The sequence below is a fragment of the Crinia signifera genome, chromosome 2 (assembly GCF_055691185.1).
Source record: "Crinia signifera chromosome 2, ASM5569118v1, whole genome shotgun sequence".
In the NCBI taxonomy this organism is placed as follows: domain Eukaryota; kingdom Metazoa; phylum Chordata; class Amphibia; order Anura; family Myobatrachidae; genus Crinia; species Crinia signifera.
In genome coordinates, this window is record NC_139218.1 from 257,592,929 (window position 1) to 257,614,684 (window position 21,756).

At 44.3% G+C, this 21,756-nt stretch overlaps 1 protein-coding gene and 1 long non-coding RNA gene across 15 annotated transcripts in view; both read left to right on the plus strand.

Moving 5' to 3' along the window:
* The window catches only part of DMD (dystrophin), a 1,973,025-nt gene that overhangs the window by 1,633,987 nt on the left and 317,282 nt on the right, over positions 1 to 21,756 (plus strand). For 12 of the 13 annotated variants that reach the window (XM_083174338.1, XM_083174337.1, XM_083174342.1 and 9 more), the window contains one exon: positions 4,908 to 4,986. The exons of the other annotated variant lie outside the window; for it this stretch is intronic. In XM_083174338.1, coding sequence (XP_083030464.1) covers positions 4,908 to 4,986 — 79 coding nt within the window. The remainder of the gene's footprint in view (positions 1 to 4,907; positions 4,987 to 21,756) is intronic. 13 annotated transcript variants of the gene reach the window in all.
* LOC146059028 (uncharacterized) lies at positions 17,527 to 19,764 on the plus strand. Of its 2 annotated transcripts, none has more exons than XR_014470109.1 (3): positions 17,527 to 17,761; positions 19,238 to 19,485; positions 19,639 to 19,764. It is a non-coding gene; the product is annotated as an uncharacterized LOC146059028 (long non-coding RNA). The 2 variants fall into 2 exon arrangements; XR_014470108.1 differs by having other exon boundaries at positions 19,296 to 19,485.

The following is a 21,756-nucleotide window of genomic DNA, read 5'->3' on the forward strand; positions in this document are numbered from 1 at the left end:
AATGCCCCCTGTCCTGCCAATGGGAGGTAGGCAAGCATGACTACCCCTGCTTAATCTAACACCGGTGGCGAAACTCCTGGAGAAAGTGGAAGCACTGGACCCCAGCTGCCAGGAGGAAAGACAGAGGGGGCTGCTTAACATTTCTGTATATATTTGGCTACAGGTCTACTATTGTATCTTATCATACTTCAAGAGAGATACAATTGTGAGAGATAAAGCACCAACCAATCTGCTCTTAACTGACATTTTTCAAACACAGCCTCCATCTTATGGTTATCTTCTACAGGGATGTGTATAGCTTATATACTCTTAAGCCCTGTACACACAGGGAGATTTTAGCCCGTATCTCTGGCTAAATGGTCGCTGAGCGACCATATAGCCATTGTATTTTTTGTGTTATTGGTGATAAATCTCAAGGAGCGCGCTCCCGCAGCCAACCCTTAATGGTCGCTGGTTGCAGGAGCATGCTCCTTCGATTATGGCTAAAAATCGCTGGTCGCTGGTGCAAATTGCCACTTTGCGCCAGCGACTAGCAATTTCTAGCCAAAATTAGGTAATAGAGGTTAATTAAAAAATATGCACATTTTAAAGACAGAATTGCTTGCAATTTTCAACCAAAATCGCTGGTCACTGATTAAAAACAGTACACTGGGCAATATGGTCGCTGATCAATATATTACTGAGAGATATTAAGCCAAAATTGCTGAGCAAATACAAATTGCACACCTTTACACTCTTCAAAATTACTCTTCTGTGTATGGGGTATATACTGCATTTAGTCAACAGCTCTTGTGGGAAAAATCATTTAAAATTAGTGTTGTCATTATAAGTAAACCAGTAAAATCTAACCTCATGTTATCCAACTGGTATCATTCCTGTTACTGTTTGATGACTGTCTCATTGCAGATTATGCTGTATTTACAAGGTAAATATATTTAATGGGACATTAAAAACTGTGCCAAGACCTGACTTTATTTAATCATTGTAGATTTATTGATTCTTAAACTTGCTGTGTCTTGTGCCAAGCAAGCAAACAGTACAGTTAATGTTTTGCAACAGAGGCATACAATAAATAGGCAGTGAACAGATCTCATTAACTAACATCTCATACATTTAAATACCTCCTGTCTAGAATATAAAACTGTACTGTAAATGTATGAAATAATAATTAATTATCTATAGTACAGTATGTATTAGGTATAGTATTTTTGGAGATAGAAGGCATGATTTAGAGGTGGAGTGAGCAGCAAGTCAGAAGCTAGTGTCCCATGTTATAGGTCTATGCATGTATGCAATATTGCCATGTGCATATTGCTCTGATGCTTACTGCTGGGGGATGCAAAACTGATTTGGTCACAGAGAGAGGCAGCTTCAGTGTGTGTTCCTGGGCAACCACAAGAGGTGACTAACCAGATGTGGGCATGTCGTGTCCAAGGACTGGGACTTTTGCTGCAGTTGCACTTCCACTGGCAGCCATGATCCAGTGAACATTCTGGGCCTTCATAGGGGATGGAGGAATGTCCGATGGGGCATCTTTGTATGCACAGTGGCATTTAATACAAGTTCTTTTGGAATGTTGCCCATAGCAACCAATCAGATTCTACTTATTTATTTATCATATTCTAGAAGATCTGATTGGTTGGTTTAGGCAACATCACATCTTCAATAGAACTTCCATCTTAGTAAACTTACCCCATAGGGCTCAGTTCAAATTGACACATTGGGGTGTATTCAATGCGGCTGGCAAGGGGGTTAAACGGTGGGGATCGCAGAAAACAAGAGGATGGTGAGGCTTCCCCCAAATAGCAAGGCTCACGGCTAATGCAGTGTGCCCGCAGCATTTAGCATTTAGCAGTGAGTCTCGCTGTTTTAGCGACCGCATACGCCGTTTCCCCCTCACTCCAAAAACAGCGAGGGAAAATCGGCATATACAGGGGGTCAGTTGAATACTTACCCTGCGAGCTGTGACAGCGAGCAGGCAGTCATGCTCTCTGTCACAGCTCATACTGCCCATTCCATCAACATTACAATTTTTTCTTGGCACTGCATAGAAGTGAGCCAGAAAGCTTGCAATGGCAGTGGTACTGCAACTGGCTGTTATGTGCACAGCTAGACAACTGACTGCTGACAGCATGCAGGCTGTAGGTTTAACTTACACTTACGCAAGTACTGAATGCACTGTGCGAGTCAAAAAATTCTTCACAAAAACATGGTCTTGGCAAACATAAAATAATGCCAAAAATATAAATGATAAAGAAATAGCAGGCACAGTAGGGGAGAAAAATGGATTGGAGTAACACAATATATCATCCTATGCTGTAGTACTGTATATTATAGTCATACTCCACTTGTTGCAGATGTGGCTTCTCCCAATTAGTATGTGTACTCTGTCATCAGCAGTGCCCTCTGGATTCTTTGTTTTCAGGTTTCCATTTATCGTGTTTACTCTGTATGATGTCTCAGAATTATATATGTCCTGTTTCCCCAATGTCTGACACTGTGGCGCCTTACAAAACAAATACAGATTTGCATGTTTTTGCTACTGAAGCCTCACTGTGCCTTGCTGGCATTGAAACGCACCCATGTGGCTAACTATGTGACAGAGATAGACGTGTGGTGAACAACAATGGAAGTATTCACATAAATGGGGCAAACCGAGCAGTATACAGAGTGAAATCTGGTAGAAAGAATGACTTGCTTGTGGCATTTTAAATGAAATCGGCTTCTGATTATGTTTAATCTTTAAAAGCAGTATTTACTATTGCCTGTTGCTTTGTTCGGAGATTGACTAGGACACACTCAGGCAACGGTGCTCACGGAGGATTCTCCATGTACCCCTATAGGCCAGTTCAATGCTGTTAACAATGTGGGAGTGATACTTAAATACAGTGTGGGTGGGATGTATTAAAATACATCGCCGCCCACCGCATATGTACTAACATATGCGGCTGGCATCGCGGTGCGGTGACGGAGACACCCCGCGATACATGTACTGTGGTGTGGAGGGAGGTCTCTGTCATCTCCCTGCTGCCTGCTTCTCCCCTCACGCCGAGGACAGCTAGGCAGGCTGTCCCCAGCCCCTCCTCCTCCCCACTGCAGCTGGAAGGACGTCCGGCTGCGTTACTAGGGGGGGAGGGTTTACCTTCCAGGTTCAGGAGGGTGGCGAAAAAAAGCCCATAGGATTCTATAGGGTATCACCACCCAAAGGTGGTGATACCCTATTATGCAGTATCGTGGGTGGCATAGGAAAATGCGGTAAAACAAGGGTTTTACCCCATTTTCCCCTTAGTACATCCCACCCTGTATGTTATATTTTCTATGGGATTCAGTACGAAATCCCGGCGGTCGGAATCCCGGCGGTCAAAATACTGATGCCTGAATCCCAACCACCAAAATACCGACAAGGGGGGCTGTGGATCACACCCCTTCCCACTTGCGGGCTCACTGCACTCGCAATGCAGCAGGCCCGGTGCCTCACTACGCTCGGCACATTATTTTATTCTCCGTCTGTGGGTGTTGTGGACACCCATAAAGGGAGAAATTGCCGGCATTGCGGCGGTCGGGATTCCGGCATCAGTATTTCGACCGCCGGGATTTTGACTCCATCCGCTTCTATGCACTTTTGTTCATGATAAGTATGTTCGACTTGATAGGATCCCCTTTTCTGTTATGTCTACTGTATGTCTATGTTTTTTATTTCAGCAATTATATTATATTTTTGTGTTTCAGTAGGCTTTTGGGTGCTACACTGGACTTCTTAGTCTATACAGGATTAGGGGATTCTTTCATGACTGTAGCTTTGTAATGGATAGGAATATTATTGCTACATTTTGCACCAAGCCAGCACAGATATGGGAGTAATCACAATGAAAGAAAGTTAGAGAATTACATTTAATATATTACGCAGGTCCATTAATACATATATTACTCTGGATTATATCATGAGCCAAAGCGTAAAATAAATAAAAGTTATAAATTTGTAGGAGTCCCAATTCTTACATTTTCTCATAAAAATTGTGCGGAATGGTGATTATTCGAGATCCTGCCCAGCACATCCGATCAACTTGACATCTGTAAATTGAATTACATTTTATATATATATATATATATATATATATATATATATATATATGCACACACACTTTATGCAGAATAAAAAAATAGTCAGATTAATTCATATGTATATGCTGCTATTTTTGCACATTTCGGTAAAGGCAACATCTCCCACAATGCTGCAGTGAGTGACTGCCAGACAATATAACACCACATTATTTTAACCTTTACACACAACAAACCTACAGATATTTGGTAACTTTTTATTGGAATAGTATCAACAAATTAATTTTTCAAGTTTAATTCTATTTAATCAACAAGTTTGGGTGAATTCACTACCTAAGATTGTGTATTTTTGTAAATGTCTGCACCGTAATGATTTGTATTGATCAAATAATAACCCAGTAGTTGATTGCCTGAACGGAGTTATCTGTATGAATCATTTTTCATAGCTAATAATTTTGAATAACCAGAATTCAAAAATAAAAATAAAACAGGTATATATAATAGGAACACATAATGAGAAGCTTAGGCTGAGTAGGCAAAATGTTACCTTTGCCACTTAATGTTGTAGCCTTAAGTGATAAAGGGCTGACATATAGCTTTTGGTTTAATGGCTTACAGAAATATAGCAATTTGTTTTCTAGTGTTCTCAACTTTCCTAGAGTTTAAACGAGACAAAATATTGCAAACAATAATAGAAGGGAAAGGCATTTGCTTTAGCGTCCTAGACTCCTGACACAGCATTTCCCTGCCTGAGACCCTAAGGCTTGCAGAGCAATAATATTGTGCTTCCCTAATTGCCACTCATTATTACATGTTGAAATAATCTCTTCTTCTTCTATCCCTCCTAGGTGTCCATTGATGAGCGCATCAGACAATTGCATGAAGCCCATAGGGATTTTGGCCCCACATCTCAGCATTTCCTTTCCAGTAAGCATTTTAATATCTGTTAATTAACCTGCTTACTTTATGGTTGATACTACTGTCCCGTTTCACATGGTTTGATATCCCACACACTGCATTACACCCTTGGCTATAATAATCTGAAGTTTGCTTATATATACAACCAATCAATGTTACCGAATCCGTTGCCCGCATACATGCTGCAGTTATCTGGGCGATCCACAGATATTGTGCACTTTGGCATATGTATAATGGATATTGCCCTGCATATGCAAATTCAGGGGGAAATTTTCATTTGCCTTTAAACCTCTCAGCCGATGGCTGAAATCGAATCGAATCAACTTTATTGGCCATGTATGCTTGCGCACACTTGGAATTTTTTGTGGATTACAGTGCAGCATCAAACAAGGGTAAAGTGGGGGGGGGGGGGGGAAACATTCCATACATTACATTAAGACATTACATGCATGACCATAATAGCAGTAGTATCTAATATGATTAAATCTAGTTCTGCAGGAACAACATGCAATATAATGGACAAAAAGGAGCAACTGTATATGCCCAGGTGCAGCAGCTTCTCCTACTAAGGGGTATATAAAATGATTTTGGGCTCCCTGCATTAGCCGTGAGCCTCGCTGTTTGGCAGGATTCACCCGGAACATTGAATACGGTGAGCGCCCAGTGCGGGGGTTAAACGCATTGAATACTGCCCTGAGTTTGTTGTACATGTATCTGAGTACTCAATCAGGAATAGACCAGAGAACAGCCACAAACAATATATATTGCTTGCTATGATCGCTGACTGTATACATCACTGCACTTTGTGGGAGGCAGAATATAGTTGGTAAGTGGTCATTACAATCTCTTCATGTGCTTGACACGCTAATTCTGATATCAAACCTCTCACTGGCAATAGTTAAACCACTGGCTGTTAGTATGTTTGACAAAGACGTCTTCCTATAAATAGTTTCAATGTGGATAACAGGGACAGATGCACTAAGCTTTAAAAGTGGTAAAATGTAGAGTGGTAAACAGCCAGCCAATCAGATCCTACCTGCCATGTCACAGACTATGTTTGAGAAAATGACAGGCAGGAGCTAATTGGTTTGTTGTTTATCACTCTCCATTTTATCACTTTGAAGCTTAGTGCATCTGGCCCACAGTCTATTAACTGTAATGTATTTCATTAGGTTAATCTCAGAGTCAAAGCCACCTGGTCACAAATAACTGCATACCTGGTGACTGCAGAGATCACACTCCCCGCTGAGCACTGTGTGCCTCACTGTGGCTTAAACGTATGGAGCAGTGATAAGGGTGAAGTGTGCCAGTAAGTAGCCCAAAGCAATCAATCAGCTCTTCTGTAAGTGTTATTTTAAGGCTGTTTGGTTGGCATGGGTAACTTCTCCATTGGCTCACTTCCCCGTCCTTATCACTGCTTCATACTTTTACCCTCCTGTTCCTATTGTGTTTTCTGCATATAACAAGTCAGACAGGAATTCAAGGGCAGGTGTTTTCTCCCTCTGAGACTGCTAGTACAGACAGACATAACCAGAGAGTGCGCTTCCAATAGGAAGCCTTCTCTGCTTTGATTATGACATTCCTATGAGGCTTCTAGAAGCTGCAGCTTGATTCTTTGCATGTGTGAGGCTGTTGGGGATTTTACTGGTATATGTTTGCACATGCACAATCTCTAGGAGTCACACTAAAGGCCCCCATACACTAGGGCGACTTGTCCTTAGGACAAGTCGCCCCCGACTTCCCCCTGAGCTTCCCCGGCTGCTCCCCGGGGAAGCTTGATTAGATTGGCACTTGATGTGCCATTTTTTACATGTGATAAATCGTCTCGATTTATCACATGTAAAAAACCCGGGGAGCAGGGGGGGGGGGGCTACAGAGGTGGGAGCAGGGGGGCTGGGGACGCTGCGGGGGACAGCGTCTGTGTCCCCCGCTGCTGGGGACGCTGCGGGGGACACAAGCGGCATAGAGCCGGGCAGGGGGAGCCGGCGGGAGCTGTCAGTGTTGAATAAAAAAAAAAAGCCCATACAATGCATGGGCGGCCTGTGATTGGCTGAGCGCTCTCTCAGCCAATTGCTAACTGGCTGAGAGAGCGCTCAGCCAATCACAGGCCGCCCATGCATTGTATGGGCTTTTTTTTTTATTCAACACTGACAGCTCCCGCCGGCTCCCCCTGCCCGGCTCTATGCCGCTTGTGTCCCCCGCAGCGTCCCCAGCCCCCCCTGCTCCCTCTACCGCAGCAGCGCCGCCCCACTAGGTCCCAAGTCGGGTGGTTGGACGTGCAGCAGGTCCGACCACCCGACGCAGATCCGATGCGCACGGGACCGCGCATCGGATCTGAGGGGACATCAAAACTAGCCGATTTTGGTCCGATTTCGGCCAGATCCGACTGATCTGGCTGAAATCTGACCAAAATCGGCTAGTGTATGGGGGCCTTAAAGCTGGGTACACAACTACAGATTTATCTGTCCAACCTGTCTGATGGGAACAAAAATCTGGTAATGTATGGGGCAACTGAGAAACATTTCCTCCCAAACACTGGAAACCAGTTTTTTGCAGATGGACAAAACCAAGCTGCACTGCAGGTGGGGCAAATGTAAGCCCCTCCACATGAGGAAGTTGGTAACCACTGCTGGTCAGAAGGCGCCTTAGTGCGAGATGTATTAAACTGAAAATGTGGCAAAACCCCGGTTTTACTGCATTTTCCTATGTATTAAAACCTGGCCGCACCGATACCGCATTGTAGGGTATCATCACCTTTGGGTGGCGATACCCTATAGAAACCTATGGGCTTCTTTTCGCCTCCCGCGGCCTCTGACGCAACCCCGCCGCCTCGCCGACCCCCCTCTCCCACTCCCTTGGGCTTACCTTCCTGAAAGGTCCTCCTGGACCCCAGAAGGTAAACCCCTCCTCAGCCTAGCAAGGCAGTCGGATGTCCTTCCGGCTGCAGGGGGGAGGAGGAGGCGCTGGGGACAGCCCGCTTAGCTGTCCCTGGCGTGAGGGGAGAAGCAGGCATCAGGGAGATGACGGCGACCCCCCGCACACCACAGTACAGGTATCGCGGGGGCCTCCATCACCGCACCGCAATGCCAGCCGCATATGTTAGTACAAATGCGCTGGCATCGTGGTGGGTGGGCGGCGATGTATTTTAGTACATCCCGCCCTTAATGGTTACAGGCAGGTTGTGTTATAAACGTGCCTTCCGAGGAGCATATTTATCTTGTACTGGTTGCCATGGTAATTGTATGACACTTAGCAAATAGCAGTTTAAAAAAATAAAAATCTACAAAAAAAATTGAGATAATCGTTTGTCTTTTTATAGGGTTAGAATTTTGTTTTTGACCGCGCTCTGACTGGTAAGCTGCTCCAATAGGGGGATACGTGGTAGATTTGATGCAAGGAGCGCTAAGGGTTAGGAATTAGATGCGTGACGTGCAATTTATATTATATGATAAAAATGAAAAAGAGTGAAAAAAATGTGGAAAAAAATAGAAAAAAATAGAAAAGTATGTATAAATAAAAATAAATAAAAATAAAAAATGAATATAAATAAATATAAATATTAATTAGGTAAGGATAAAGGATTTGGTAAAGGCAGTAAGTAAGATTTAAATGATCAAGCGTGACCTGTAAGAAAAAAACATTAGATAATGTTTACACTCCTTTGGAGTATTGTGGAGTCCAGATTCCCTATCTCTCTGGAGTCCAGATTCCCTATCAGCCGCGTAGTAAGGGAGAGATAGGGAATCTGGACTCCACAATACTCCAAAGGAATGTAAACATTATCTAATGTTTTTTTCTTACAGGTCACGCTTGATCATTTAAATCTTACTTACTGCCTTTACCAAATCCTTTATCCTTACCTAATTAATATTTATATTTATTTATATTCATTTTTTATTTTTATTTATTTTAATTTATACATACTTTTCTATTTTTTTCTATTTATTTTCACATTTTTTTCACTCTTTTTCATTTTTATCATATAATATAAATTGCACGTCACGCATCTAATTCCTAACCCTTAGCGCTCCTTGCATCAAGTCTTTTTATAGGGGGCCAGAATGGTTGCTCGATAAAGTCCACATATATATAATGAATATAGTTCTTTTTCCAAAACTTTTAAGCATAGAAACTGCAGAAGCAATGAAGTAAAACTGTTCTTATGACCCCAAAACAAACCTGGACATTTGCTGACTGCAGCCTAAAACATGATTTCTTCTAATAAATACTTGTTTTATCTAGAGCATTGCTTTTTTAGATTGCTCTCATATGAGCAGCATTTTACTGCTATGTTTTATATTTGATCCTTAACAGTATTATCAGAAATATGTTTGTTCAGTAATGAATTACTTTCTCTGATGTAACATTCTTGATGCATATCTGAAAAAGTTCACAGCTTCTTTGAGTCAGTCCTACTTCCCTATGTATAATACATAAATACACAGTATCAAATATAGATTGATTGTATGCCTTTGTTATAAAACATAATAATTTAGTTCTTTCTCAGGTTAGTACCAGGATAGAGAATGTATAAATACTGCCATCCTCACCAAATCTGTTATTAAATTAGGTGGCCGGCCATGCTAATTGTTTTAACCTTCAATATTCATACCCTTAGTTCACCTCATTAAATTTCTGATGAACCTTCTCTTCTCCAGCTGTCAATAGTTCACTTAGGTTTCTTTTACATGAGGACTTCCTGCAGTACTGTATGTTTGGTATTGTTAATCTGCAGTCTTTGTAAATGAGAGAAATGACACAAGCATTATTCCCATATATTGCATCCATGGAAAACATACTTCTTTGTATAAAGGTTTGTAGCTGTGGGGACAAGGGAGGCCAATCCCGGTGTTGGGATCGCCGGGATCCCGGGATTTAGGCCTAAATTCGTCGGGATTTGAATCCCGGGATTGAAGCTTTCAATCCCGGGATTTCGGGATTAGTAGCCCAGTGCTAAATTTAGGGGTTTTTTTAAAGCTGGGCAGCGCTGAGCACTTTAGAATGGCTCAGATGCTCCCCGGCTGTCTGCTGCGTACTGAGCCGGGACCCCCGATGGCCGATTGGTCCGCTGTCACTGTGTGCAGGTGCTCTGTGATGACAGGCATGACGGCGCCCAGGCTGCGCAGCGTGAACCCTGACATCACGCCACACTGCGCAGCCCGTCCGCCGCCATGCCTTTCGTGCACTTCAGCACAAGCACACTTGCTCAGCCACATGCCCGCTGCACTGCTACGGTTGCCAGCCAGGCCGCTAGATGCATGGACATCGCTCCTGCTGCTGCCTGTCACCTGGCAAGTGACAGTGCAGGGTGGGCAGGCAGGGCAGAGTATGAGGGCATTTATATTGATATTTGGGGGGCGGTCATTTTTTTTATTTATTAGGGAAGCCAATCCCGGGATCCCGGGATTGAGCATTTTTTAATCCCGAATCCCAGGATTGAAAAAAATGCCCCGGGATTGGCCTCCCTAGTGGGGACTAAGGGCACACTAGAGCAGTGGCGTAACTATGGAGGGTGCTATGGGGCCTGGCCGTGGGGGGGGGGGGGCCTGCGGCCCAGGTGGCAATCCCCTGCACCCTTTGAAGTTTTTTTAAATGCAGTCCCTGCGCTCTCTCTGCCAGAGGTGCTACCGTAGTCCGACGTTCCCTCCACCGCAGTGCAACTCTTGTGGCGCAGCTGCAGCCCCGCACTCCTCTCACCCTGCCAGCAGTGACGCCGCCGTCCCATCTTTCCCCCCATCCCGCATTGGTACTTGGTACCTGGTAGCCGGCAGCCACCGAACAGAAGACCCGTCGACATAAGAGGCAGGTGACACCGGGCGGGCTTCACACCGAGGAACCGGCAGGGCCGAACAGGAGAACCGGTGCACGTGAACAGGATACCTGGCCTCAGCGGGTGGGGGACCTGGACGGATGCCAGTGATAGAAGTGGGGGTGTAACATTGAATACTTAAATCCTCTTTCAAGTACACAGTGCCATTTGCATGGGAAGTGGGGGGTTTGATGCTGGGGGGCTAGGTCACGGAGGGGGAATGCTGGTGAGTGTATTGGCCTGGGTACATCCCGCCTGCACTGTGGGTGGCTGTAGGCTGTGGCCAAAAGGGAGAGAATGATTTTTCTAGACTGAATCTTACTCCAGTCGCTATCTGCGGAAGTCAGGGAGAGTGCTGATGTCATGTGACATCAGCTGCCCCCCACTTGAGAAGGCATCGACACGCCTGCCTTTGTAGAGGAATGTCTCCCATTTTTATGGGGACACCTATAAAAAAATATTGGGTGCTCCCCTGCTGATGCTCCCTGACTGCTCCCCCTTCCCAGACTGAACGGTGGGGAAGGGGGTCCCATTAAAAATGTTGCTATAAGGCCCACTCAGTTCTAGTTATGTAGTAGAGTGAGGTATGGTATGCAGCCTCGCATGCAGCCTCTCATTCACTGCCCCAGTATCCTTGTGGCACCATGTCAATGTCTGGATCCGATTCAATGACCGCGGGATCACGCATTGAATAAAAATTGGAAGTGTAATACGATATCACACTCTTTTGCCCGATTTATCAGCCTGATGGGTCAAAATCGCGTTGAAAATGGACATATTGTACTGGTGTATGGAGGCCGTAAGGGCTTGACTCTGAAGAGCACCAGAGACAGTGCTGCTGATGATGTAGCTAAATGATTATTTGCTGCTGCAAACATGCTGAAAAATATCTTGTGAACTCCTATAGTGCATGAGGCCTCACAGCACTGAGGTTAAGGATTCAATTCCCCCATGGCCCTAACTGTGTGGAGTTTATATATTCTCCCTGTGCTTGTGCAGGTTTCCTATGGGTACTCTGGTTTCCTCCCACATTCCAAAACTATACTGGTAGATTAATAGGCTCCTGATAAAATAATTAAAACCTAGCATGTGTAAGAGAATAAAGATTGTAAGCTTCACTGTGCAGCCTCCTCCAGCCAGACCCCATCCTCCCTGCCAGGAGCAGAGCAGTGAGTAGAAAGGATCTAAGCACCATCATTTTCCATGACACCAATCAAATTGCATTTTATTGAAAGTACCGGCTGAATGCTGACTACCACCTCTGGGCTGTGTGGCACAATAGGTGCTATTGGCCATACTAGATTATATTTCTGTAAAGCTTTTGTAAATCATTACATTATTTGCTTCCATAGGCGTGCGCACATTGAGTGTTAGGGAAGAAAAGGCACCCTCTAATGCTGTGCACACCCTTATGAACACCTCCCTTCCACTAGCAATACCAGCAATACCTTTTACCAAAGACTAGAACTATATTCCATTAAAATAAACGCGCATCAACCAATTATGTGTGTATTGCATTGGTAATTGTACTAACTAGACCATTTTCATATCACTACATCAGTGTCATCCATATATGTTTTTTAAATTTTTTAAGCAGAGTAATTAGATTAAAACTGAAATAGGTAGGAGATTATTGTGTAGCTGAGATAAGTTCTATATTGTAGCGAGTACCAATAGATGATGGTAAACATGCCTGATTGGCGCTGTAAGACACACCCAATGGGCGGTGTTAGACATGCCCAATAGGTGGTGCTAGACACACCCTGTTGACGGTGCACCCCCTAATAACATGTGCTGCACATGCCTATGTTTGCATCCAAAGGACACTATTGCTGTGTAGCTGCCCTTTGTAACTTCACAACATCTAACCTGAACAAAAGAAATAGAGTATATGTATTCTACTAGTATTTAAAAACAAACTTTCTCCCCACACTCCCAGCAGTACCGATATATATAACATCTGAACTGTCACCTGGAAATGTGGGTCTGCCTTGACCTACAGTATGTTACATACTTATGTATAGGGACAAGGGCGTAACTACCACAGGTGCAAGGGGTGCAGCTGCTTTGGGGCCCAGAGCTGAAAGGGCCCACCTTTACTGTCTAAGTAATATGTTTTACATACATTTGCAGGGCCGTCTTTTCATATGGGCTTAATGGGCACTTGCCTAGGGGCCCCAGGTGTATAAGGGCCCTATCCTGATAGCTGAGTATCCCCTTTTTCCAGGAATACCAGAATTTTTAAAATCGGCCCTGGGAAACTGGAGATATCCAACATCAAAGCAGCAGTCCACATCCGACCTGTTAATTGCAATTCCCAGTCATATTTCTCAGGTTCTCTCTGACTTAGAGTTTTTTGAGTATATTCCAAAAGCTGGGACTCTCCCCTTTCTGAGGACACTAGCGCATTGTCTCTATCATGCCCAGAACCAGAGATATCAGCCTTCCAGCAGCCAGTCCCTGCTCCAGCTCCAAACGTCTGGTGTACAGTTTTATATTTTTGTCAATGGATTGCTCTGGCTCCTGATCTCTGATCCCCAAGTCCCCAGCACCTCCTGAAAGTTGGGACTCTAGATTTTTATACTATTGAAGGCTAAGAAATCTATTTCCAGATAATGGCGATATCTGCAGTCATATTACCACCGAAGAAACAGAGGTGGACTTGGGCGCTAATATCCCTTTAAAAATAAATAGACACTTGTAAAGAAAAAATGTATACTATGATATTTTAAATGAGCAGCAATCTTCAAAAATTGCACTAGTGTCAGTGCAAAATAAGTACCAAGTCTGTGGTCTGGACTCAGTCCTGGACCACAAACTTGTACAGCAAAATGTATATTACCCAAAGGGAAATAGGAAGATTGCGCTAATATATACACAATAAATTGTACCAATTTCCAATGCACCATGGAGGGGATCCCATGTACAGCAAAAAGACTGGAGACTGCTTCAAATTAATGTAACAAAAAATAACAATTTAATTATCATACAGAATATGCATATACATGACTATTTGTAAGGTAGCCACCTAAAAGATAAAATGTGTATATAGCATATGCTTTAATACCAATGTGCACATAAAAACAAGCTAAATGTTAGCTCTGGATAAAAAAGATAATAAGAATAATAATCTCTCTGAATTTATATAGAAACTGACAATCTTGCATATGTTGACACTGTGTCGACTGGGTTTATTGCCGGACCATACTGTGGGTATTTTAGTAAATTGCTGGTGGTAACAATGTCCTTTTGTAGGAGCAATGGATCATAGCACAGTGAGCGCATACATCACCTGTGCTGCCGGATGGTAAGAGTCCTGTGCGGTGTTGACTTGGTGGAGTGTCCCGCCTGAGGAGACTGACAATGCGGACCTGGATGTAGTGGCCGGTACGCGTGTCTCTCACCCACGCTGCCAGAGATGTTAGGGTCCTGCAGTGCACCACCGTGACTTTTACTCACGGGTGCTTGTAGCGGCTCCTGCTGGCGTTCTCCACACTGCACGGTAGACAAGGGCTGGCGGATGTACCGTTCCATGCACGGTGAAATCAGATGGCAATCGCCTAGTGGTTTGCTGACATGCAAGTTGTTGGCTGGTAAGCTGGATGGCTGGCTTCTAACGAGTTTCGCCCTCAAACAGGGCTTTTTTTGCAGTCAAACAAACATTTCCCTTCCATCGGAAAATGATGAATATTAAGCCCACTCCATTATCCAACCCTCCCCTGCATATAAAACACCCCCTACCTCCCTGGAAGTCATTTACAAGGGAACCTTCATTCAGCTCAGTGCCCCCTTCCACACTTTAGTGTTCTCCCTTCTACCACCTGTGCAGTAAAGGAGTAATGTTATTTTTAGGCCAATAGGTTGCACAGAGGTAGCTGGATGACTATGCTACACAAGTGGGTGGCACAAACACATGGCCCATTTAGGAGTGGCACTGCAGTGGCAGACAGGATTTCAGTTTGAAAAACTAGCCCCCAAAGAGCACATAATGCCAAAAAAAAGGTACAAGATGAAATTGTCCTTGGACCCTCCCACCTACCCCTATGATGCGTAAATAGGAATGCTGACTGTCTTTAAAAACCAATCATTTTAGTGAAAGGGTCTGCCACATGACTGTGGCTGAAATGATTGGCCCCCACTGGACTTAACAGTAGTACCACTGGACTTAACGCCATTACCACTGGATTTAATGGTAGTACTGGACTTAACAGCATTACCACTGAACTTAACGGCAGTACCACTGGACTTAACGGCAGCACTAGCAGCAGGCAGCTGGACTGGACTACCACAGGACACCACTACTGCGACCAGGTCACCACCCCATGCCAGCTTCCCAGAGAGACACAGAGACACAACCTCCCTCAACCCTCACCAATGCTGGAGTGAAGATGGCAGCGGGTAGCAGGGGATCGAGTTTGGATCTCGTGAGAATACGACGCCAGGATGATGGCGTTTTGCCTCTTTCTGCGATCCGAGCTTGGTGGGAAATTTAAAACAATGCTCGGTTCGCAGTTTGGATCCTTGATGTTCGGTAGCGTCTGAATTTCCAAAATCTGGATGCGCTCATCACTATTTATGTATCCATTTATCACCATTATTGTTAATTACTCGATATGTAAACAGACTGATTGGTGCATAATATATGCGTTAATTAATACTAAAAGAAATTACATTTTCACTACATACACTGTATATCATATGTATTGAAGTATAAAGGGAGTATAATGGCTCTTTTAACTTATACGGCAAATATTAAGAAGGTCTTCATTAAGCTGACACTGTCGTTTCTCAGACGGTCTGTCAGCTCGTGTCAGTTTAACCTGGTGGCATATGCAGTATTTCTGACAGCAATGAAATGATAACTGAATCTGCCTTGGGCTTACCCATATATCTGACTGGAAAATAATTGCTGTCTACACCAAAAAACCCGATCTGGACCTTAAAAAATTGTTCACTAGTTTCAAATGCCAAACATTCATAACACCAATTTAGTCACCAATATATGTGGGCAATTTGGGAAGTAATCTAAGCCACATGATTGGTCTAAGGGGGCAATTCAGGTTGACGTTGCCACGCTAAAGTGTAATCCAACCTTGCAAATTATGATCGCTGTGCGAATGGGTGTGTACAGCTGCAAACCTGTCACACCCAGTGTTTTTATACTGCACACCTAACATTTCTCTTGGCACTCCCATAAAACGTCCAGTTCCCATCCCAGACACCTAATTTCTAACAATCACCTTGCGAATGGCTTGCGATTAAAAGTAACAGGATTTCATTACATACTATGGGCATGCGCAGTCTATCAATAATAAGCTTCCCTGCAAATTTGCAGCCCTGCGATCAGATCTGAATGACCCCCTATATGTGACCAGCAATATTTTAAGGACGCTTCTACAAATTGACAGAAGATTCAAACCAAAATTGTGTATGTGTTACCAGAGATAAGGAAAAAAGGGTGATATAATTGCATAGCCCACAGTGAGACATCAGGGGGAAAAAATCACAATAATAACCCGTATTTCCCCCCCTAAAATTTTGGAGGGACGATAGACTATCCCCCAAGCGTTACTACCTAGTATGTTAGACATATTGGGTGAGATTTAATAGGATGAGATATTCAGAAAGTGAGAGATTTGGGAAGAAATCTCCAGTTTTTTTAAAGCGGCAATCATTTACACTGCAAAATCAAACTGGTTTTGCAGTGTAAATGATTGCCGCTTTAAAAAAACTGTAGATTTCTTCCCAAATCTCTCACTTTTTGAATCTCTCATCCTATTAAATCTCACCCATAGACTACAAAACATATAGTTAAATACTTTTGTATCTAAGTGCAATTTTGCATAAAGCTAAGGAATCACTTCAGCAGTATAGCCTTTCCATTATATCCTGTGTCAATGTAAAAGAATGGTGGGATCCTATCTGATTATAAGAATAAAGGCAACCATCGCTGTGTTAGTAATGTTGACCCCTATCAGTGGCGTAACTCCCGGAGGCAATGGAGACATTTGCCGCCGGGCGTTAGCCATCAGGAGGGGCACAGGAGTGGTGTAAATAGCTACTTTTAAAAAAATGTTGGGCGCCCCCTCCCCTCCTAAATGCGGGGTAAGCTGGACGCTGACACACACACGGTAGCTGGCGGGGGTATAATGGCCAGTGGAGGCGAGCGCTGGGGCTTGGAGATCTCTCTCCTCCACCCCCTCTCCCTGCTTAGTGCTTACCGCGTCCTGACAGCTCCGTTTTCTACCAGCCGCGCTGTTCCTGGCCACAGTGATCAGACAGCCTATCTGATCACTGTGGCCAGGAGCGGCGAGGCAGGCAGAAAAATGTCTCATCTGTACCGCTAGCTGCCATCCCCGTCCGCCAGGTACATTCTCCGCCTGGCTACAGGGAGCCCGGAGATACACAGCAGTGTGAAAGCCAGAAGGGCAGCGCTCTCTGGCTGTCTGTGTGAGGACACTCAGTGACCCTGTCACTGCGTCCAGGCTCACACAGACAGCCAGAGAGCGCTGCCCCTTCCACCATGCCCTCTGCTCTTGTTGGGCTACATTAGAATACTGAACCTGCGCCCCGGTGGTGCCTGTTCCACCCCCGCCGGGGCTGCGGAGCCCAAATTACACCACTGGGGCACAGAAAGCAGGCACCATTGCAGAGTCCTGGGAGCCCTTCCGCTGGGGGACTTTAGGGTCTCTGCGATAAGTGTCGGGGGGGAGGGGCGTTTTTGCCGGTGGCCGAGCAGTGCCATCACGCAGGGCACACGTCGGCAGCTTAGAATGCCGGTCAGTGAGAGGCTGAGCGAGTAATCACTGCAGCAGCCGCGTCGCGCGGGGCTGCCTGGCGGCACCGTCCTCCTACAATGCTACAACTGCTGCTTTCTTCTCCCTGCTTGGGTGGGCTTATCGTCATTGCCCAGCTCCCTGACGCAGTGGACTCCGTTCGGGGAGAGATCTGCCGGGAGTCTCAAAAAGTGTGGCCGTGAGTATGGCATATGGTGTTTTCTTTTCTTTTTTTTTTGGGGGGGGGGGGGGGGGGGGGTGATGCGCACGGCGCGAGGTGCGTGTTTGTGTGTAGGAAGGGGGCACCACTATCAATACCGCCTCCGGGCGCATTGTATGAACTTACGCCACTGACCCCTATGCCAGCTGTCATTTTACTTTATCTCTAATGCTTTGTCTGATGTTCTAAGTGAGAAGCTCGCTGTGTTGCTAATGTTAAAAGTAAAATTATCATCATTTGCGGCAAAATAGAATAGTACATTGTTCTAAGAGATTGCAGTCTCTCACATAACCATCGACCCTATATTGTTCTCAATACCTTTGAAACAATTCACGTGTCTCTGAATACTTAGGCCTTAATTGTACAGTGGAGATGGAGATGTTATGGAGATGGATATTATCCTCACATTCTGTATATATTTAAGATTTATGCAGTGCATAAAATCGTTTCAGTCTACTTTAATTGTAATTTATGTTTTACACATGTTTAACCCTTTGACTGCCAATGCTGCTGTGAGAGATGTCCAAAATATCCGCAAAAAATGCCAGCGTCGCTCACAGCGACTTTTTTTTTTGGGCGCAATATTTAACAAAACCTCAATTAATTGACTTAATATCATTCGCCAGCAATAACTTAAGTAATTCATGTTGCTCGACTTCGACCCTGGCATTTTTTTGCACATTTCTCACAACAGCGTTGGCACACAAAGGTATGTATTTAATGCTGTGGGCGAGTGGTGACAGCGAGCAGGGCTTCCTGCTCGCTGTCACCACTCACCCTGACAGCATTCAACACAGCCTCCGCATCCGCCAATTCCCCCTCGCTCCGTTTTTTGAGCGAGGTGGAATTGGCGGATGCGGCTCCAGAAGCAGCGAGACCCGCGGCTAAAAACTGCGAGTTTTCTGCAGCAGCCGCGGGTCTCGCTGTTTTGGGGAATTCTCGCCGTCCTGTGACGGCGAGGATTTCCCCACAACGTTGAATAGAGCGAGCGGCCGGCGCGGGGGTTAAACAGCGAGGATCACTGGTTTTCAGCAATCTTCGCTGTTTAACCCCCTCGCCGGCCGCTCGCTGCGGCATTGAATACATGCCAAAAGGTTACGGTACTCAATATTTCTTAATGTACTGCACAGGTTTTTTTTGCTGTTTAGAATTTTTTCATTAGTTTATTTGTATCTGTTAAGGACCTCAAAGATCTGAAAAGTCATAAACCTTAACCTACATATAATGTAGTAGCTATTTGAGTTAAATACCAATTAGGTGACAGGGAACCCAGTGTCTGCACTTATGAATAGGTTTGTAGGTAGTGATAGGTAACACTTGTAATTTTAGAAGGCCTGGAGACCAAACTCAGCATAAAGCTTTAGAAAATGTTTTCTTTAGGAAATAGACTATTTAAAGGTTAGGCTTATGGCCCTCTGCACACAGGTATCATTTTCTCTGCTTTCTTCCATTCAGCTGCCAAGAACATTATGTAGGAGATACAGGATTTCACAGAGATAATTTATCATTGCAGTCTTTCCAAAGCGGATGACAGAACAAGGACATAGGAAAGTGGAGCACGCTCTAGTTTCGGCCATCCTTGCTACAACATCCACCTTTTAAAGACCGCCCTGTGCACAGCATCAGCTTTTCTCCTTAGAGATCAATGAGTTCTATGTGAGATTTCATCTCCCATCCGTTCCCTAGTGACCAGGGAGAAATTAGTAAGAATAGAACAGAAGTTAAAATGAGCTTTTATTTTTATATTTACTATTTTGTTTGATCATGGAAACTTTAGGACCAACTACTGTTAGTCTAGCAAGTTGCTTGAAAGAAAATAAGCTACGCTTTGAACTATATTTCTTTTTTCTTCCTAGAATGGGAACAGGATAACAGGATGAAAGCCCTTTGAGCACCTTTACTGTCTATACTACCTTACAAGTGCCATTTTGTCCTCCCCTTGTTCTGGCAGGCTAATGGAAAATGCCAAAATTAAAAGACAGTTCATAATGAATAATTAATACACACTCAGTAGTTTAACTGTAGTGACTGCACAATGGTAAGACACAATACAAACAAAATATGACCCTTATGTATGCAGTTAGAGAGTAACGTTCTAAAATCATAGGCAAGATTTAGGCAGTTGCCTAAGGGCCCAATTCAGACCTGATTGTACGAGTGCAAATTTGCATGGCCAGTGTTCAGTTAAAATGCCGCCCCACTAGAGTGAAATCGGTTTGAATGGCCATGCGACTATGTCCAGACTCCATCGTTACAGACTCACCATCAAATGATTTTTACTAGGGGCACAAGTTGTCGCAGGTGCTGCATAGCCAGAGACTCAGCGGTTCGCTGGAAAAAGGCATATCTGGCCTGTAGCTGATGTCACACACCCTACCCTCAGGCATGCCTAGCGTTTTCCCGGGCACTTCCAGCATTTTTCTTAGGACTCCCACTAAACAGCCGGTTTCCACAACCAGACACCTATTTTCTGCCATTTACCTTACGGACGGCAGCATGTGTATAACATTAGTTGCAGGATTTCATTGCAGGACTATCTCACGCATGCACACTGCAAACCGTACGCATGCGCAGTGTAACGATTGTCATCCACCATGTGAATTTGCAGCTGTGCGATCAGTCCTGAATCAGGCCCTAAGAGCGCATAAACATTCTCCTGAATTACACACTTTTAGGGGAATATTTCTAAAGTAGGGAAGATGTCGCCCATATCATATTGTATTTAGCAGTTATATAGCACTTTCTACAAGATGTTAACTATAATCTGATTGGTTGCTATAGGATCCTCTTTTATAAATCTGCATTATAGTGAATATACTACTTATAGTGAAAGGCAGCTTCTGGAACGCATACAGCTCATAAATGCAACATGTTCCTTGTAAACAAACTGCTGTTTCTTATGTTGAGCATACATTTTAATTATTTATTTATTTAGAGTTTCTAATATAGCGCAGCAGATTCCGTTGCACTTTACAACAGATGACAACACTGGATAAAACAGACAGACTTGGAAGTAGGAGGGCCCTGCTGCAAGAATACAATCTTTAGGGACATAGGAGGGAAACACAAGGACAGGCACCAGTAATAGCATAGCAGTCCCACCAAGTTACAAGTCCAGAAGGGAAGCTATATAATACATGAGTGCCTCTGAGGGTTATGTGGGTGGTACCTAAATGTGATAGGCTTGCCTGAAGAGGTGAGTTTTCATGGAAAGCTTGAAAGTTTGGAGGCTTCATGAGAGTGTAATTGTGCGCAAGAGGACATTCCATAGGGTGGGTGCAGCCCGATAAAAGTCCTGTAACAGTGAATGGGAGCTAGTGATCTGTGCAGAAGAGAGATGCAGATCTTGTGCAGAGAGCGTGTTGGGAGATATTTTGAGATAAGTGAGGAGATATAGGTTGGTGTGGTTTGGTTAATAGCTTTATATGTGAGTAGAAGTAATTTGTATTGACTACGGTAGAATATGGGCAACCAATGGAGGGACTGGCAGAGCGGATCAGCAGATGATGAACTTCTGGCTAGGGAGATCAGCCTTGCTGCATTGTTCAAAATAGATTGCAGTGGGGAGAGTCTGTTCTTGGGAAGACCAACGAGGAGACTATTGCAATAATCAATGCGAGAAATTAGTGCATGGATTAGCGTTTTAGCAGTGTCGTGTGTGAGATAGGGTCGTATCTTTGATATGTTTTTTAGATGCATGTAACATGATTTTGAGACAGACTGAATGTGGGGAACAAAGGACAGTTCAGAGTCAAGGTTAAACCCTAGGCAGGGAGCTTGTGGGGTAGGGTAGATTGTCAAGTTGTCAACAGTTATGGAGATATCAGGGTAGTAACTGCTCCGGGCTTGTGGGAATAAAAATTATTCAGTTTTGGAAATGTTAAGGTTGAGGTGGCAAGAAGACATCCAGGATGAGATGGCAGAGAGGCATTCAGAGACACGGACCAAAACCACTGGTGACAACTCTTGGGTTG